Below are 13,961 nucleotides of genomic sequence, written 5' to 3'. Positions count from 1 at the left end.
GGATGCAACAAAGAAATATTCCCTTTTAATTTAATGGTATACTATACATGAAGAACTAAAGGCTTAAGGAAAACAACTTTTATCACAAATTAGATTATCAGCTAAATTTCTAATGATTTTGATGCTGTAGGACTTTGTTCAAAAACGAATGGAAGACTTTGGTTCATCAAAATATATCCAAGTTAATATGCATTGAAGGGTGCTTTTTTTTTTTTTAGCCCTAAACTCTTTCTGCTTAAGCTCAAAACTTTTGTTTCTTATATAGACTGAATTTGATTGCTTGGTCTTGAAAAAATGGCTATCACTTCAAGTGAGAAATCACTTCACAATTTCTGAAAAAAAATTCTGAAAGCCACATGTATCCTACATGAAGGTCTTTCCATAGGAAAGACCTTCAAATGAAGTGTAGCCATCCAATTAAATCACCTGTTTATGAAAAAAGTACAGTTTACTATGAGGCAAGGTACACAGTGGCACACATTGGCACATATTGGAACACATCAGTTTACATTGGCACACATTGGTACCCATTGGTACATATTGGAACACATTGACACATATTGGTACACATTGGTACACATGTTGTGTGATATGTTCCTCCCTAGTTCCTCCCTAATGCATCTTTTCTTTTGTTGTTTGCTTCTTTGGTGTATTGACAGGTGAAATGTCGCATTCTGTATGTGAATGCCAATAAGAAGACAGTAGGTGTAAGCCTTCAAGAGACAACTGTACTCCATAAAACTGCAACCTTTGGTCATTGGTCAGTTGGTGATGTCATTGATGATGCCGCTGTGTTCAGAGTTGATCAGAAAATGGGTTTATTTTTGAATTTGTCAGATGGAATTCTTGGATTTACTCATGTAAGTTTTATAAACTAGTGAAAGAGATTCAACCTCGTGGATACACACACTGTACTCCTTTGAACCTGCATTTAACAATGGTCAAAATTATTGTTACTCAGGGCTCAGAAATTTTATAAGGTTTGTCTCTTTTAGATTTGCTCAGGTTGATGCATTTTTTAAGGTTTACAGTGTAAGGCAATGGTCAAATTTGCTCAAAATGCTTGAAATGACAGATGCAGACCTGCCAATCCCCCTGGTTATAATCCTACATGTAGGATAGATTGTCTTGCCCATCAAAATGACACCATTCCTTGGTGAGATCTACACCTTTGCTTTTGACCTCTCAAGATGGGGAACCTTTTGTTTATTACCAGTTTTCCCTGAGAGTGCTGCTGACATTGTTTCATTTTGGACTTTAGATTTCTAGAGTGTCAGATGAGCATGTGGAGAAACTGGGAAAGAAGTATAAAGTTGGAAGCACTCATAGGTAAATTGAATCACCTTCTAGCATGATAATTTTTCAGGAGTTTTATTTTTTATTGGAAAAACTTGTGTTGTGGAGGAAAAAAATGGTTGTGTTTCCAGATTACCAAAATTTCTGATACAACCTAATTTTGGGATTTTTTCTTTAACCCTTGAACACCCAAGAGTGACTGGCATCCCATTTCTCCATACAAGTTCATCCCTCATTGATCGAACATTTAGGTGTTGAGAGTAAAGGAAATGATCATCAACTAGAGAGACTCTTAATTGTTAAACAAATTCTTCCTGTCAGCACCTTAAAAAATGAAAGGAGAACAGAATGGAGAATTTGCATACTGATGTAAAGGTGTAAAAGATTAACTGAAGGTGGCAAAACAATATCTGAACTGAAGGAACTGTAATATTTTCATCTTGTAGCCTTTCAGTGCACTCATTTTTTTTCACTGATTTCTTAATAAAAACAAGAATCAAGCTAAAATCGTACATGTTCGTCTACCTTTAGTATAGTTCCCCAGAGTTCTCCATTCAGTAGCATTTTAATTTACAAAACCTTTTTTCTGGGAGAACTTTATACGTGGTCAAGGACTATTTACAAAATCTTCAAGAATTGAAACCTGCACACTTTTTGTCAACATACCAAGATTTGATTAATAATTCGCCCCTTTAGCTGCTATGCTTTTCCTTTTAAACAAGTTACAAGAATTTGTTGTTAGATCAAGACAACAACTTCTACCAGATGAGTTTGTGTATTCTCATTACCTGTTTGCTGGATTAAATGTATGGATATTGTAGGGAGAAGTTAAATGTTAATCACATCTGGGATTGAAAGAGTCAACTACTTAGTAAACATCAATAGCAGGAAAACTATCAGGTAACCCCTTAAGTCCTGGATCAAATTTGGAATTCTCCTTACTGTCAACCATACAACTTTTATAATGGTAGTTCAAAGAATTTAGCACTTGGTCAATTAATTATCCCCAAATTGATATTTTTCTTTATTCTCCAGACTTATCTGATTAATATTGTATTGATATTGTAAGGAGAAATTCTATCTTGGTCACTCATGGGAGTTAAAGGGTTAAAAAATTTGGTGCAAGAAGCACTTTCTTGTAAATTTTTCAAGGACAACAAATTGCACTTGCCCTATGGGCTCATGAAACTTTGTTGTCTTTGAAAATTTTACTTGTGCTTATTAACATCAAATTGCACTCAAAAATATTTTGTTTTGGCCTGGTTTCACTCATCATTTCTAATAATGTGTATATTATCTTTCAGGTGCCGTATCCTTGGTTTCAATTCGCTGGATGGCTTGGTTAACCTGACTATGGAAAGGTGAGTTCTTGAGTTGTTTGCTTGTTCATGCAACTGCTTGAATATATAACAACATTTATGCCACTCAGTTTAACTGTTTTGAATTTCTTCTTGTTCTATTTTTAACGAATTAAATTGCCCTGCACTTCATCTTTGTTATTAAAACACATCGATGAACATGTTTGTATAAACGATGTTGATGCTTTCTTTGATGATCTTATCTTTTCTTGCAATCAGCTCAGTAACCTTTTTTTTCCTTTCTTTTTGACTCACATTCGTGCAAACCTAACGTTAGTGAAATGGTTCTTGCAATATCTTCAAAATGATTAAGACACCTAGATACAGCAATGCAGTTGTACATGTATATAGAGACTTCTTTTTGCTTTCTTGTTCAAAGGTCTGTCATTGAGCAACCATTTTTGAGTTATCGTGATATCAAGCCAGGAGAACTGGTTAAGGTAAGATGACTGTTAGCCCTTAGAAGGTTTTCTTTCCTTCTTTGTCGGGTGGTTGTTTTCTTTTCCACTCTCCCCACTCAAGTGGCGTTATTTGCTTTTTACATGAAGACTTCTAGCAAACTTTTAGCAGTAGGAGGGCAGCGTGTGCATTATGCCTCAGCAATTGAATAGGAAGCATTGTTTGCATATTAATTTTTTTAGTTGGCGTTTTGGTTTCATTTTCTTGTGGGAAAAATTAGTTGGTTAGTTTGTTAGTTCACCAGCGGCTCCTTGGTTTCTTAAAGATTTTTCATAGTTTTGATCAATCGGTATAAGGACTTTGTGTCTTCAAATTCTTTCAAAAGTCTTATTGGTGATTAATAAATTGGACTGTGTCTTGCTGCTGTGTGATCTTGTGTATCAGCCATACAACTAAAAGACCAAAATATACTGCACTCGGTCCTCTTACCACTATACCAGCTTAAAAACTTTGCAGTCAGTTAAATTACTGGTCATAATAGCTCCTCGCTTTCACCTTTCAATGATTTTTTCAAAATGATATTTTTATACGTTCTTTTTTTTTTGTAGGGAAAGATAATGAACTTAGAGAAGTTTGGAATGTTTGTCTCTTTGACGGACCACATCAAAGGCTTGTGTCGTACACTTCATTTAGCGGATATAAATCTTCAACATCCAGAGAAGAAATTAAAAGAAGGAAAAACTGTTAAATGTAGGGTACGTAAGTGTGCGGGAAACTTTTTATTGAGAAATGTTTAATTCTGTAATTCTGTCATGGATCAGAAAGAAGATTATAGGGACTCTATGAGTAGTTCACAATTGCTATTCTACTACAATGTCATTTTACCAAATGAGGTCATGAGATTGCGCAAAATATGCCACTGTATTCCACTGCAGAACAGGGCTACACTGAACGATCCTGACTTTGAGGATTCACTTTAACTCGATTTCACGGTAGTATATCGCGCACTCTGAGGAATCTCCTTCATCGATCGTTACGTTAGTATCTCGCGCAATATAAGGATTCTCTTTCATCGATTGTTTCGTTAGTAGATCGCGCACTCTGGGGATTCTTTTTCATCGATTGTAACTTTAGTATACTGCGCAATCTAAAGAATCTCTTTCATTAATTGTAACGTGAGTATATCGCGCATTCAGGATTCTCTTCCATCGATACTAACGTTAGGAAATCGCGAACTGTTAGGATTCTCTTTCATCAATAGTAACGTTAGTATCTCGTGCACGATAAGGATTCTCTTTCATTGATTGTAAAGTTTGTATCTCGCGCTCTCTAAGGATTCTCTTTTATTGATTGTAACGTCAGTATATTGCGCACTCTAAGGATTCTCTTTCATTGATTGTAACGTTAGTATATCGCGCACTATAAGGATTCTTTTTCAACGATTGTAACGTTAGTATTTTGCGCACTCTAAGGATTCTTTTTCAACGATTGTAACGTTAGTATATCGCGCACTATAAGGATTCTTTTTCAACGATTGTAACGTTAGTATTTTGCGCACTCTAAGGATTCTCTTTCATTGATTGTAACGTTAGTATATCGCGCACTATAAGGATTCTTTTTCAACGATTGTAACGTTAGTATTTTGCGCAACATAAGGATTCTCTTTCAACGATTGTAACGTTAGTATGTCGCGCAACATAAGGATTCTCTTTCAACGATCGTAACGTTAGTATGTCGCGCAACAAAAGGCTTTTAATCATCGATTGTAACGTTAATATAGCGCGTAACATAAGGATTCTCTTTCAACGATTGTAAAGTTAGTATATCGCTCACTGTGAGGATTATCTTTCATCGACTGTTACGTTAGTACCTCGCGCGCTCTAAGGATTCTCCTTCATCGATTGTAGCGTTAGTATATCGCGCGCTCTAAGGATTATCTTTCATAGATTTTTACGTTAGTCTCTAGCGCACTCTCAGGATTCTTTTTCATCGATTGTAACGTTAGTATATCGCGCACTGTGAGGATTATCTTTCATTGATTGTTACGTTAGTATGTCGCGCACTCAGTATTCTTTTTCGAGGATTTTTACCTCAGTGTATTGCGTACTGTAATATAGGATTCTCTCTGATCGATTGCTACGTTAGTATATCACGCACTCTTAACATTTTTTTTCATTGATTGTTAGAATAGTATATCGCACTTTCTAAGGTTCTCTTTTATTCGATTTTTACGATAGTATCTCGCGCATTCTAAGGATTCTCTTTCATCAATTGTCATGGTAGCTTAGTACGCACTTTGAGGATTCTCTTTCATCGAATGTGCCGTTAGTATATGGCACTCCTAGGATTTCTCTCATCGACTGTTATGTTAGTATATGGCGCACTCCTTGGATTTCTCTCATCGATAATTATGTTAGTATATCGCGCACTTGAAGGATTCTCTCGCACACTATAAGGATTCCCTTTCATCTCTTTTTTAATTCAATCGTTTGATTAGTATCTCGGGCATGCTTAAGATTCTCCTTCACTGATTGGTTCGTTAGTATCTCGGCCACTGAAAGGATCCTCTTCCTTTCAATTGTTTTGTTAGTATCGTGCGCACTCTGAGGATTCTCTTCCCCGTAAATGTTTTGTTAGTATCTCGCGCACTCTAAGTGTTGTCCTTATTTGAATTGTTTCGTCAATATCTCGCGCATTCTTAGGATTGTCATTCTTTAATTGTTTCGTCGGTATCTCGCGCACTCAACGGATTCTCTTTCGGTCGAATGTTATGATAATATCTTGCGCACATTGAGCATTCTTTTTTATTCAATAATTTCGTCAGTATCTTGTGCACTCTGAAGATTCTCTTTTAATCGAATGTTTCGTTTGCGTCTTTCGCATTTTACGGATTTTATTTCCTTCCATTGCTTTGTTTGTATCTTGTGCACTCTGAGAACTCTTCTTCTTTTGATTAATTCTTTAGGATAAATGCAGTGTAAGGACTCTCTTTCGATCAATTGTTTGTTTAGTTTCTCACGCAGTCGGAGGATTCCTCTTTCATGCAATTGTTTCAATAGTATCTCGGGCACTCTCTTTCATCGGATTGATTCTTGCACTCAGTTACAGACTGTTGTCTTCAACATGTATTTTTAACTAGCACAATTGTTTCACTTTAAGGCTGGGGTACTAAGATTTTTTAAAAATTATTTGAAGGTTCTCTCAGTTTGGCCAGATCGACGCCGTTTGCTGCTCACTCACAAGAAGACACTGATAGAGTCATCGCTTCCAATCATCACTGAGTACTCTCAAGCACAGCCTGGAGTCAGTTGTCATGGCTTTGTTGTAGCCATCAAAGACTTTGGCTGCTTTGTATTATTTTACAATAATGTCAAGGGCTTGGTGCCACTACGTGAGCTTGGGTGAGAACAGTGTGTTTAAACAGTCAAAAAACAGTTAAAACTGCGTGGAAGATGAAGTTGCCTCGTCATGCGAAGATTCTTTGGCAAAAAAATTGGAAATAAGAGTTGATATGGTAGCCACAGATAAAACCAAGCGAACTCCCTAAAGCGCGGGAAAACGCGATCGGACAAGTTGTGATTGGTTTTAGATGTGCGGCCCTGCTGATTGGCAAAGGGGATGGGGCGAAATTTTTGGACCAATCAAAGTAGTCCTTCATGACTTTCGATACTCATTTAAACATTGCTGATTGGTTGGTGCGCTGGACCCTAGATCGAAAGGTCTGGGTTCAAGCTTTGACTGGCTCATTGTGTTGTGTCCCTGAGCTAAACACTTTAATGCCTAAGTGCCTCTCCCTCCCCCTCCCCCTTCAAAAGTATAAATACCCTTAGCTGAACTTTGGAGAAACCTGACACCACGATAGCCAACGATTTCCTCGGTGACGAGGAATCCAAGGATCCCATCCAGCGGGTGGAGGGGGGCGGGGAATACCTTTAGTTACCTTATGCTACCGAAAAAGAGTCTCACCAGTCATGGATTACTTGGCCTTAAAGACTTAACCTTTGGTATCCAATTGTGATTATGAACAGGATTCCGGCCGATACTGATCCTCGCAGTGCATTCTACCTTGGACAAGTCGTGTTGTGCCATGTGTTGAGTTGTGAGCCAGACCAGATGAGGTTAAGGCTGTCGTTGAAGGTATGTTTGCTAATTATCACAAACTCCGGCCTTGCTTTCTACAACTGTTGTAAGTGATGGATGTTTAATCCTCGTTAAACAGACTCGCGTAAGTTAGACACCCTCTCGGGCAAGGTAAATAACTCTCACTTTTCCTCTCCCTACTGTGGAGTACATGAACAGCACGGGTGGATGCTACGAAATTGTCAGGTGGAACCTTGTTAAATCCTGAAGTTAACTGCAATTTTAGGATCGGAAAGTTCCGCCCCATTCGCTCCCTTTTGCATGTACTTCTCCCGCATAATGAAGAGTTCGCCCCATTTTTACCAGTGCACCCCAAATTTTGTAACTAGTTTTAAGTTAAAACATGTCTTTTCTGACGGAACAAGCCAGCGTTTGACAAAAAGCAGAACATTTGCATGTTAATCAATATTCTCTACATACTTTCAGAAAAGTTCCAGGCCTGGCCCTGCTTTGGAAAATGTCAACATTACAACATCCGTAAGTAAATAACTTAAACGTTTTAGCACTTGAGATTTTTCTTATCTTATTTGGTGGTTGCGTTCGTCGCTACACAGTTTTGGGATATTTTGTAAGTAATAACAGGACAGTAAAGCGCAGTGACTTGTTATACCTTTGTGACAATTCATGATCCATCGGTTAAAAAAATATTTTTCTTCTCGATATTGTTTAGTCAACGTGTGAAAATAACTTGTGCAAATACTCCTTAGTTTCTCCACTCAAAAGTGTCGAAAGTTAACTTGAAATTTGACTCGAAATTTGACTTTTAAACAATTTACATGTCTGGAAGGGTTTTGACTTTCTTCAGTCAAGCTATGAGGATCCAGTTTTGACGGACTATCCTTTCACGGGAACTGTTAACCATTCTTTTAAGGGCAATTTTTAGTGGGGTGTCCAAAGTTTCCATGGACTGTAGTGGTTTAATTTAAGTTCGTCCTTTGATTGGTCGAGAAAACTCGCATTTATCTCCCAACCAGTTGTATAAAACTTAGATCATTGGCGACGTTGTTGTTCGTATTTACCGCAAGTTCAGATAACATACTTGTTTTTGTTTTGATTTGTATCGAGTTCACAATGCTTCCTTGTGATATTTGTCTTCGTTCTGGTTGCTATTGCGACGACGTTTCACGACGATCAGCCCAAATGTGCTCTATCATTTTCATTGGTTTTGTAGTTTTTTGCACTGTTTATTGTTCTAATCCGTATAATATTCTCGTGCTTGCCTCCTGTACAGTTGTTAGAAGCTGATGTAGTGAACAGCAGCGAGGAAGGGCTGGATGTTGCACTTCTTCCAAGTGGTGCACCAGCATTTCTTTCAGTTCCGCATTTATCAGATCATGTCAGCAACTGCAAGGCTCTCCTCTCTGTCTACAAACCCTCAACAAGATTGACCAATGTTTTTTGTTATGGCAGGAACAAGAGGCAGGAAATTGTATCCTAACTCATAACACTATAAAATGCGAGTTTGAAATAGATTTTCGCAGTAATGAACACTGCTTAAGCAATAGTGAAATAAGGCCTGAAATTAAGGTTTTAGGGTTTAGATTCCAAAGATGAAGTAAACCCTCTAACTCAGGAGTGACTAGCCAAGTGATAAGAATAACAAAAATGTTAACTAGGGGATTATCACTTGATCCAACAACAAATTCTCAGGAAAAAATTTTTTTATAGGAATATATGGCAGACAGTACGAAGAATTGACATTGAGATATTTGGAGTGAAAGGGTTAATCTTTCGAACTTTAGACGCTGTCCTGTTCTATCCTGGTGATAAGGAGTTGTACAAAATGGATGTTCTTGAGTTTAAAAATGCGATGGCCATTGTAGCGGTTGTTCGTGAACTGCTCGTTGCGGTTTTCCCCTTACTCGTCCCCAGTCGTCTTAAAAGCCGGGCAACATACGCGGGCAAGGATCGATGGGTTAGTGCCATGCTGGTGTTGACTGGGGACTCGTCACAGTTTTGCCTGTGCGACCAGGGGACCCTTTTGTTCTGATAGTTTCTGGTCCTTTCATTTTTTTTTTTTTGACATATTAACATTTATGAAAGAAATTCAAACGATGAAAATGTCATGAAACGAAACAGAGTAAACTGGTTGACCCGCCTTACTATTCCTTAGATTTAAATCGTAATACATTGACTTGTAACCATTCCCCTACGTTATATGAATCTCTCAACTTTCAGTACATGTGATGAATAATGTAAATGTGCTTTGTATGATGGTACTTGGTGCATGTTAACAGTTCTAAGTGCGCCAAAAATCAACTTAAGGATTACTTTAAGTTCCTTAACCACACTTTAACTTAGACTGTTTCTTTGAAACCATCTCTTGTGAAAGCTGCATCTGAGGAAAGACTTATTACCAGCTTTAACGACGTCGAAGTAAGTACAGTGTTGCTATAGTACATCCAATTCAACTAGGGAGGGGTCAGAGAGAAAATAACGTGGTTGTGAAAGCGGTTGTGGGGTATTATTTACTAATGTCATTGTTTTAATCTTAGGTGGGAATGATCTTACCTGGTTTTGTCAAAAAAGTGATGAGTTATGGAGTGTTCGTTGAGTTTTCAACGGGAATTTTTGGGCTTGCTCCAAACTCGGTAAGTACCCTTGCCGTTCTTCGTCGCTCTTTGCTGAGAGACACTACACATAAGGAAAAACAAGACATAGACGGGGGTTGGATTATTACACCAAACACATAACAAAGCCTGCTTTTTGTTGACAGGAAGCTCTCTTGAATGAGCTGCGACAAGCTGAGAACGCTTAACGAGAGATCAAAAAGTCAAGCCTGTTTAACCGAAACCGTCGTTGTATTTTCCTCTCTCTGCCCCACGATCACCGAGTATGGGCTGCAAGATACACCCTTTCGTATCAATGTCTTCACTTCCCCTTGCCCTTCCTCCTCATCCTTTTAAGGTTAAACGCAGGTTTCCTTTATAATAAATAATACCCAATTATTACCTGGGGAGAGAATTGTCCTTCAAGAGGGCAGCGTCGTTTCCTAATTGCAACAAAACTGACCCTAATCTGCACTTAACCCTTTAACCCCTAAGAGTGATGAACATCTAATTTCTCCTTGCAATATCACCCTCAAAATTACACATAAAGGTTTCAAGAAAAAAGGAAATGATCACCAATGATAGAAGCTCTTGATTGTTAAACAAATTATCCTTGTCAGCACCTTAGGAAATGTATAGAGAACAGTATGGAGAATATGCATACTGATGTTGGGGTGTAAGGGGTTAGAACGTAGCAGATGCCTTCTGATTCATTTACCGTATGGTTGCTCTCACCTTTGTTATTTCAATCTGCAAATTTGAATGTTTATGGTTTTTTTTTGTTTTTTCAGTTTCTTGCTGATCATTTTGTGTCAGAACCCGCTTTTCACTTTCCTACTGGACGGACAGTTATGGCAAAGGTTTGCTTCATTCGAATCAGCTTATTTTGTTTAGATCATTACTACTAATTTAACTGATGTTGTTCAGGATCAAATCACGGCATTATATTAACAACAACTGACTGCTGAAGGTTTACTTTCTCGGGGAGAGGTAAAATGTAAAGCTAAGTGAGAGTCTTTAAGATAGAGCCGAGGATAGAGCAGTTTTCAGGGCTCTTTTTAACACATACACCTCCTTTGTCCTCTCTTTCTGCATTTTAGGTCACTGAAATTGATGAAGAAAGACAGAGATTTCTTGTTAGCCTCAAAATGTCCGACTGTTGCCCTGAAATTATCGTTGAAGGGAGTTCTGATCCTGCTGTAGAGTTGTTGGAAAATTATCTCTTTGAGAGACAGAAGATTGTTCAACAGTTGGCGTCCAGTTCAGGTGTGTATGGTAAGGGTGACAAGTTTTAAACAAATATTGATCACTTCCTGTGTTCACCAATAAGTACGCCATGACTTCCACCATTCATTCGTAAATTGTAATCATAACTACTGTGGTTCTGTTGTTTACAGAGGACATGCAGGCTCTGTTTTCACTTGGTCCAGGATCCTGTGTCGAGGCAAAGGTGAGGAAATTGAAGGACTTGTAATTTGTAATGTTGTTTTTTTAGTGAAGCATTATTCATGCTCAATGTTGAAGTAAAGTTGTACTGATGATCAAATGATTCGAGATCATTTCGGAACAAATAAGCACTCATACATTTTTCAACGACCTGAAACTTCCTCGAGCTCGAATTCGTATTTTTTAAATGTTCATTCAATGTGACATTTCTGCGCTCATTTTCAATTTTACGCACTTTTTTGACATTTATTGACGTACTTAACAGCCGACGAGGATGCTGAAAGTTTTGCATGTATTTTATAAACTTCGGAATATCATTTTCCTCGTTGAAAATACCATTTTTCCAGCCCCAGTCAAGAAATGTTTATAAAGAGCTTCAATTGGGTTGCATACTTTCAATTATGAAATTGAGTTACTAGGCACTCCAGGTAATATTGTGATAAAGTTTATACTTCTGCGTTATTTCTGTGTTCAGGTTCTTAGTGTGAAATTCCGAGGCATCCTTTTACAGCTTGCCAACGGCGTTCAGGGTTTTACTCCCCACCAGCTTGCCAAAGGTATATTAACTAGGAATTTTGTTGCTGAGTATTATCATATTTCACGTATACATTCGGAGAGACTGTGTAGCTGATAGTTTTTGGAAAATCCGCGAGAGAAATAGGACGTAGAAAATTTACCTCTCTACCCGCACGTCCTTCTGCTTCATTTACTGCTTTGCAACCTTAATTTTGGATGAAAACACTTTCAAAACCACTTGCCACGCAGGCAGACAGTTTGACGAGGAAGTCCTCTTTACATAATCGTGTCACAATTCCTTTTGAAACTTGTGGAGCATTTATATAGAAAAATTCTCAAAGTTAAGCAATATCGTTTGCCTCTCAAGTTGTAAAGCTGAAAAAGATATATTACATGACTTTGTAGAGTATTTTTCACACCCAAATGTTTTTGTTTGTTCTTTTAAGGAGTAAGCTGTGAGCCAGGCGAAGTTGTGTTCGGCTGTGTTTTGGACTGGGATTTCGATAAGAAATGTGTGATTGTCTCATTAAATCCAGAACTAGTAGCTGAAAGGAAGGCCGTGGAGACTCAGAAAGAAAAACAAAAAAGGGTAAACTTCACATATTCTACGAGGTGACTGGTTTGCAGCACCATGAAGATAATGCTTCACGTCACCCGCCTTTTCTTCTCAACCAATCAATCAATCGCGACTCGGTCAATCGCTTTTTCCGCGCTCGAAGCAGTTTGCGTGTTCTAACTCCTCTCGGGCTGCCTGTAATATCATCCGTAGGTCTGATTGGCTGTTGTGATTAGCTTAGTTTTGGTTTGAGAGAACTCAGTCAAAATGCACTTTTTATGCCAAATTCTCGTAACCGTTTTCGAGGAAAATTTATAGCAGCACGAAGGGAGGATTGCTGATCAGATCTTGAGAGTTGGAAAAATCTCTTATTAAGATGCCATTTCGTAAAGCTTTCTTCTAACTTTGTTTATTTAATGCTCTAAGCAATTGTCTCTTGGAGGATTTAAAAATTTATTTTGGTTGGGAAAGACACCAGCATGTTGGGCTTTTGTGTTTTTTGTAGCTGAAACATGGACGCATTTTAAAGGCTTGTGTTCAACTAATCAAGGAGAACTACATTGTGGTGACGATTCCTCAACACAATTACCAGCTGGCGTATGCACCTACTAAAATGGTGAGGCTAGATTATTTGTCGTTCTACCCAGAACCAGTTCAAAGTGATTTCTTTTCTTGTGGCTCGTTTGTTGAAAGTCTCGTTAACTTTACAGTCCCCAGGCCATATTTCATTCTCTAAAGCTGAGGAATATTTGTGCGGGTCTCAGCCCAACCACCAGTCCACTTTGTTTCGTTTCTAATCGTATATGTGGTCTGAATTCCCAAAGTATTACTATCTCTTTCTTGTATGTGAAACGGCAGGAAAAATAGAAAAAGATGTTAGGATAAAAAAAACAGCTTTTCATGAATATGTAACTCGCGGGACTTTTGATAAACTTGCTCCCCCCTTGTTTCGTAAAACAAAGGCAAGTTCATAAATATATTTGACCTTGTGAAAACTGGGTAGGTTACGGTGTTATGCATTTAAGTGACGGATTAAACCTTTACACCCAAACATCAATATGCAAATTCTCCATACTGTTCTCCATACATTTCCTTAGATGCTGACAAGGAGAATTTGTTTAACAATCTAGAGCTTCTTCTATTGGTTGTCCTTTCCATCGTTATTCTCACGACCTTAACGAGGTGATGCTAGTGACTCTCAGTGGTTAAAGAGTTAAAAGAAGGCTTAAGTTTAATCATAGTTTTGTTTGAATTTTTGCGTTGTAGCATTTGAACGACATCAGAGATACATCAAAGCGATTTGCTGTGGGACAAGAATATTCTTCAATAGTACAAAGGTAAGGGATAGGGCGCGCTCTACCACAGTTATTTCTCTCTGTAAAGTGACGTGATCTAGGCCCAGTTGTTCATGGGGCGGATAACGGTATCCAGCGGATAAGTGTTGACGAAACGTACTGCGCTGTCTACCGGATAAATATTTATCCAGTTGATATTGTTATCAGCCCCTTGAACAACCGGGACCTAAACTTTACCTCAGGTTTGTGTCCTTTTTTACTTTGATCATGATATGCCAGTTTTCTTCCGCTTAGTTTTAAGTTTTTCAAAACTGATTTCAATGGGCAGCAGTGCATTTATTAGTTGGATGTGCCTTTTTTCCTTACAGAGGCGTCGGCTGAAAATTCATGAAATAAGTCCAGGGGA

General features: G+C 38.1%; 1 protein-coding gene across 1 annotated transcript in view; it reads left to right on the top strand.

Moving 5' to 3' along the window:
* LOC113667828 (protein RRP5 homolog) overlaps positions 1 to 13,961 on the top strand; it is a 36,411-nt gene that overhangs the window by 5,500 nt on the left and 16,950 nt on the right. Inside the window, exons 10-27 of the mRNA XM_089196770.1 lie at positions 660 to 860; positions 1,262 to 1,329; positions 2,601 to 2,657; positions 3,034 to 3,094; positions 3,662 to 3,808; positions 6,249 to 6,454; positions 7,082 to 7,190; positions 7,620 to 7,670; positions 8,425 to 8,622; positions 9,495 to 9,569; positions 9,689 to 9,784; positions 10,534 to 10,602; positions 10,843 to 11,008; positions 11,140 to 11,192; positions 11,664 to 11,745; positions 12,151 to 12,293; positions 12,766 to 12,876; positions 13,527 to 13,597. Of these exons, the coding sequence (XP_089052896.1) occupies positions 660 to 860; positions 1,262 to 1,329; positions 2,601 to 2,657; positions 3,034 to 3,094; positions 3,662 to 3,808; positions 6,249 to 6,454; positions 7,082 to 7,190; positions 7,620 to 7,670; positions 8,425 to 8,622; positions 9,495 to 9,569; positions 9,689 to 9,784; positions 10,534 to 10,602; positions 10,843 to 11,008; positions 11,140 to 11,192; positions 11,664 to 11,745; positions 12,151 to 12,293; positions 12,766 to 12,876; positions 13,527 to 13,597 (1,964 nt within the window). The remainder of the gene's footprint in view (positions 1 to 659; positions 861 to 1,261; positions 1,330 to 2,600; positions 2,658 to 3,033; positions 3,095 to 3,661; positions 3,809 to 6,248; positions 6,455 to 7,081; positions 7,191 to 7,619; positions 7,671 to 8,424; positions 8,623 to 9,494; positions 9,570 to 9,688; positions 9,785 to 10,533; positions 10,603 to 10,842; positions 11,009 to 11,139; positions 11,193 to 11,663; positions 11,746 to 12,150; positions 12,294 to 12,765; positions 12,877 to 13,526; positions 13,598 to 13,961) is intronic.

The sequence above is a fragment of the Pocillopora damicornis genome, chromosome 2 (genome assembly GCF_964200805.1).
Source record: "Pocillopora damicornis chromosome 2, jaPocDami1.2, whole genome shotgun sequence".
Lineage (NCBI taxonomy): Eukaryota > Metazoa > Cnidaria > Anthozoa > Scleractinia > Pocilloporidae > Pocillopora > Pocillopora damicornis.
This window is presented reverse-complemented; position numbering and strand designations above follow the sequence as displayed.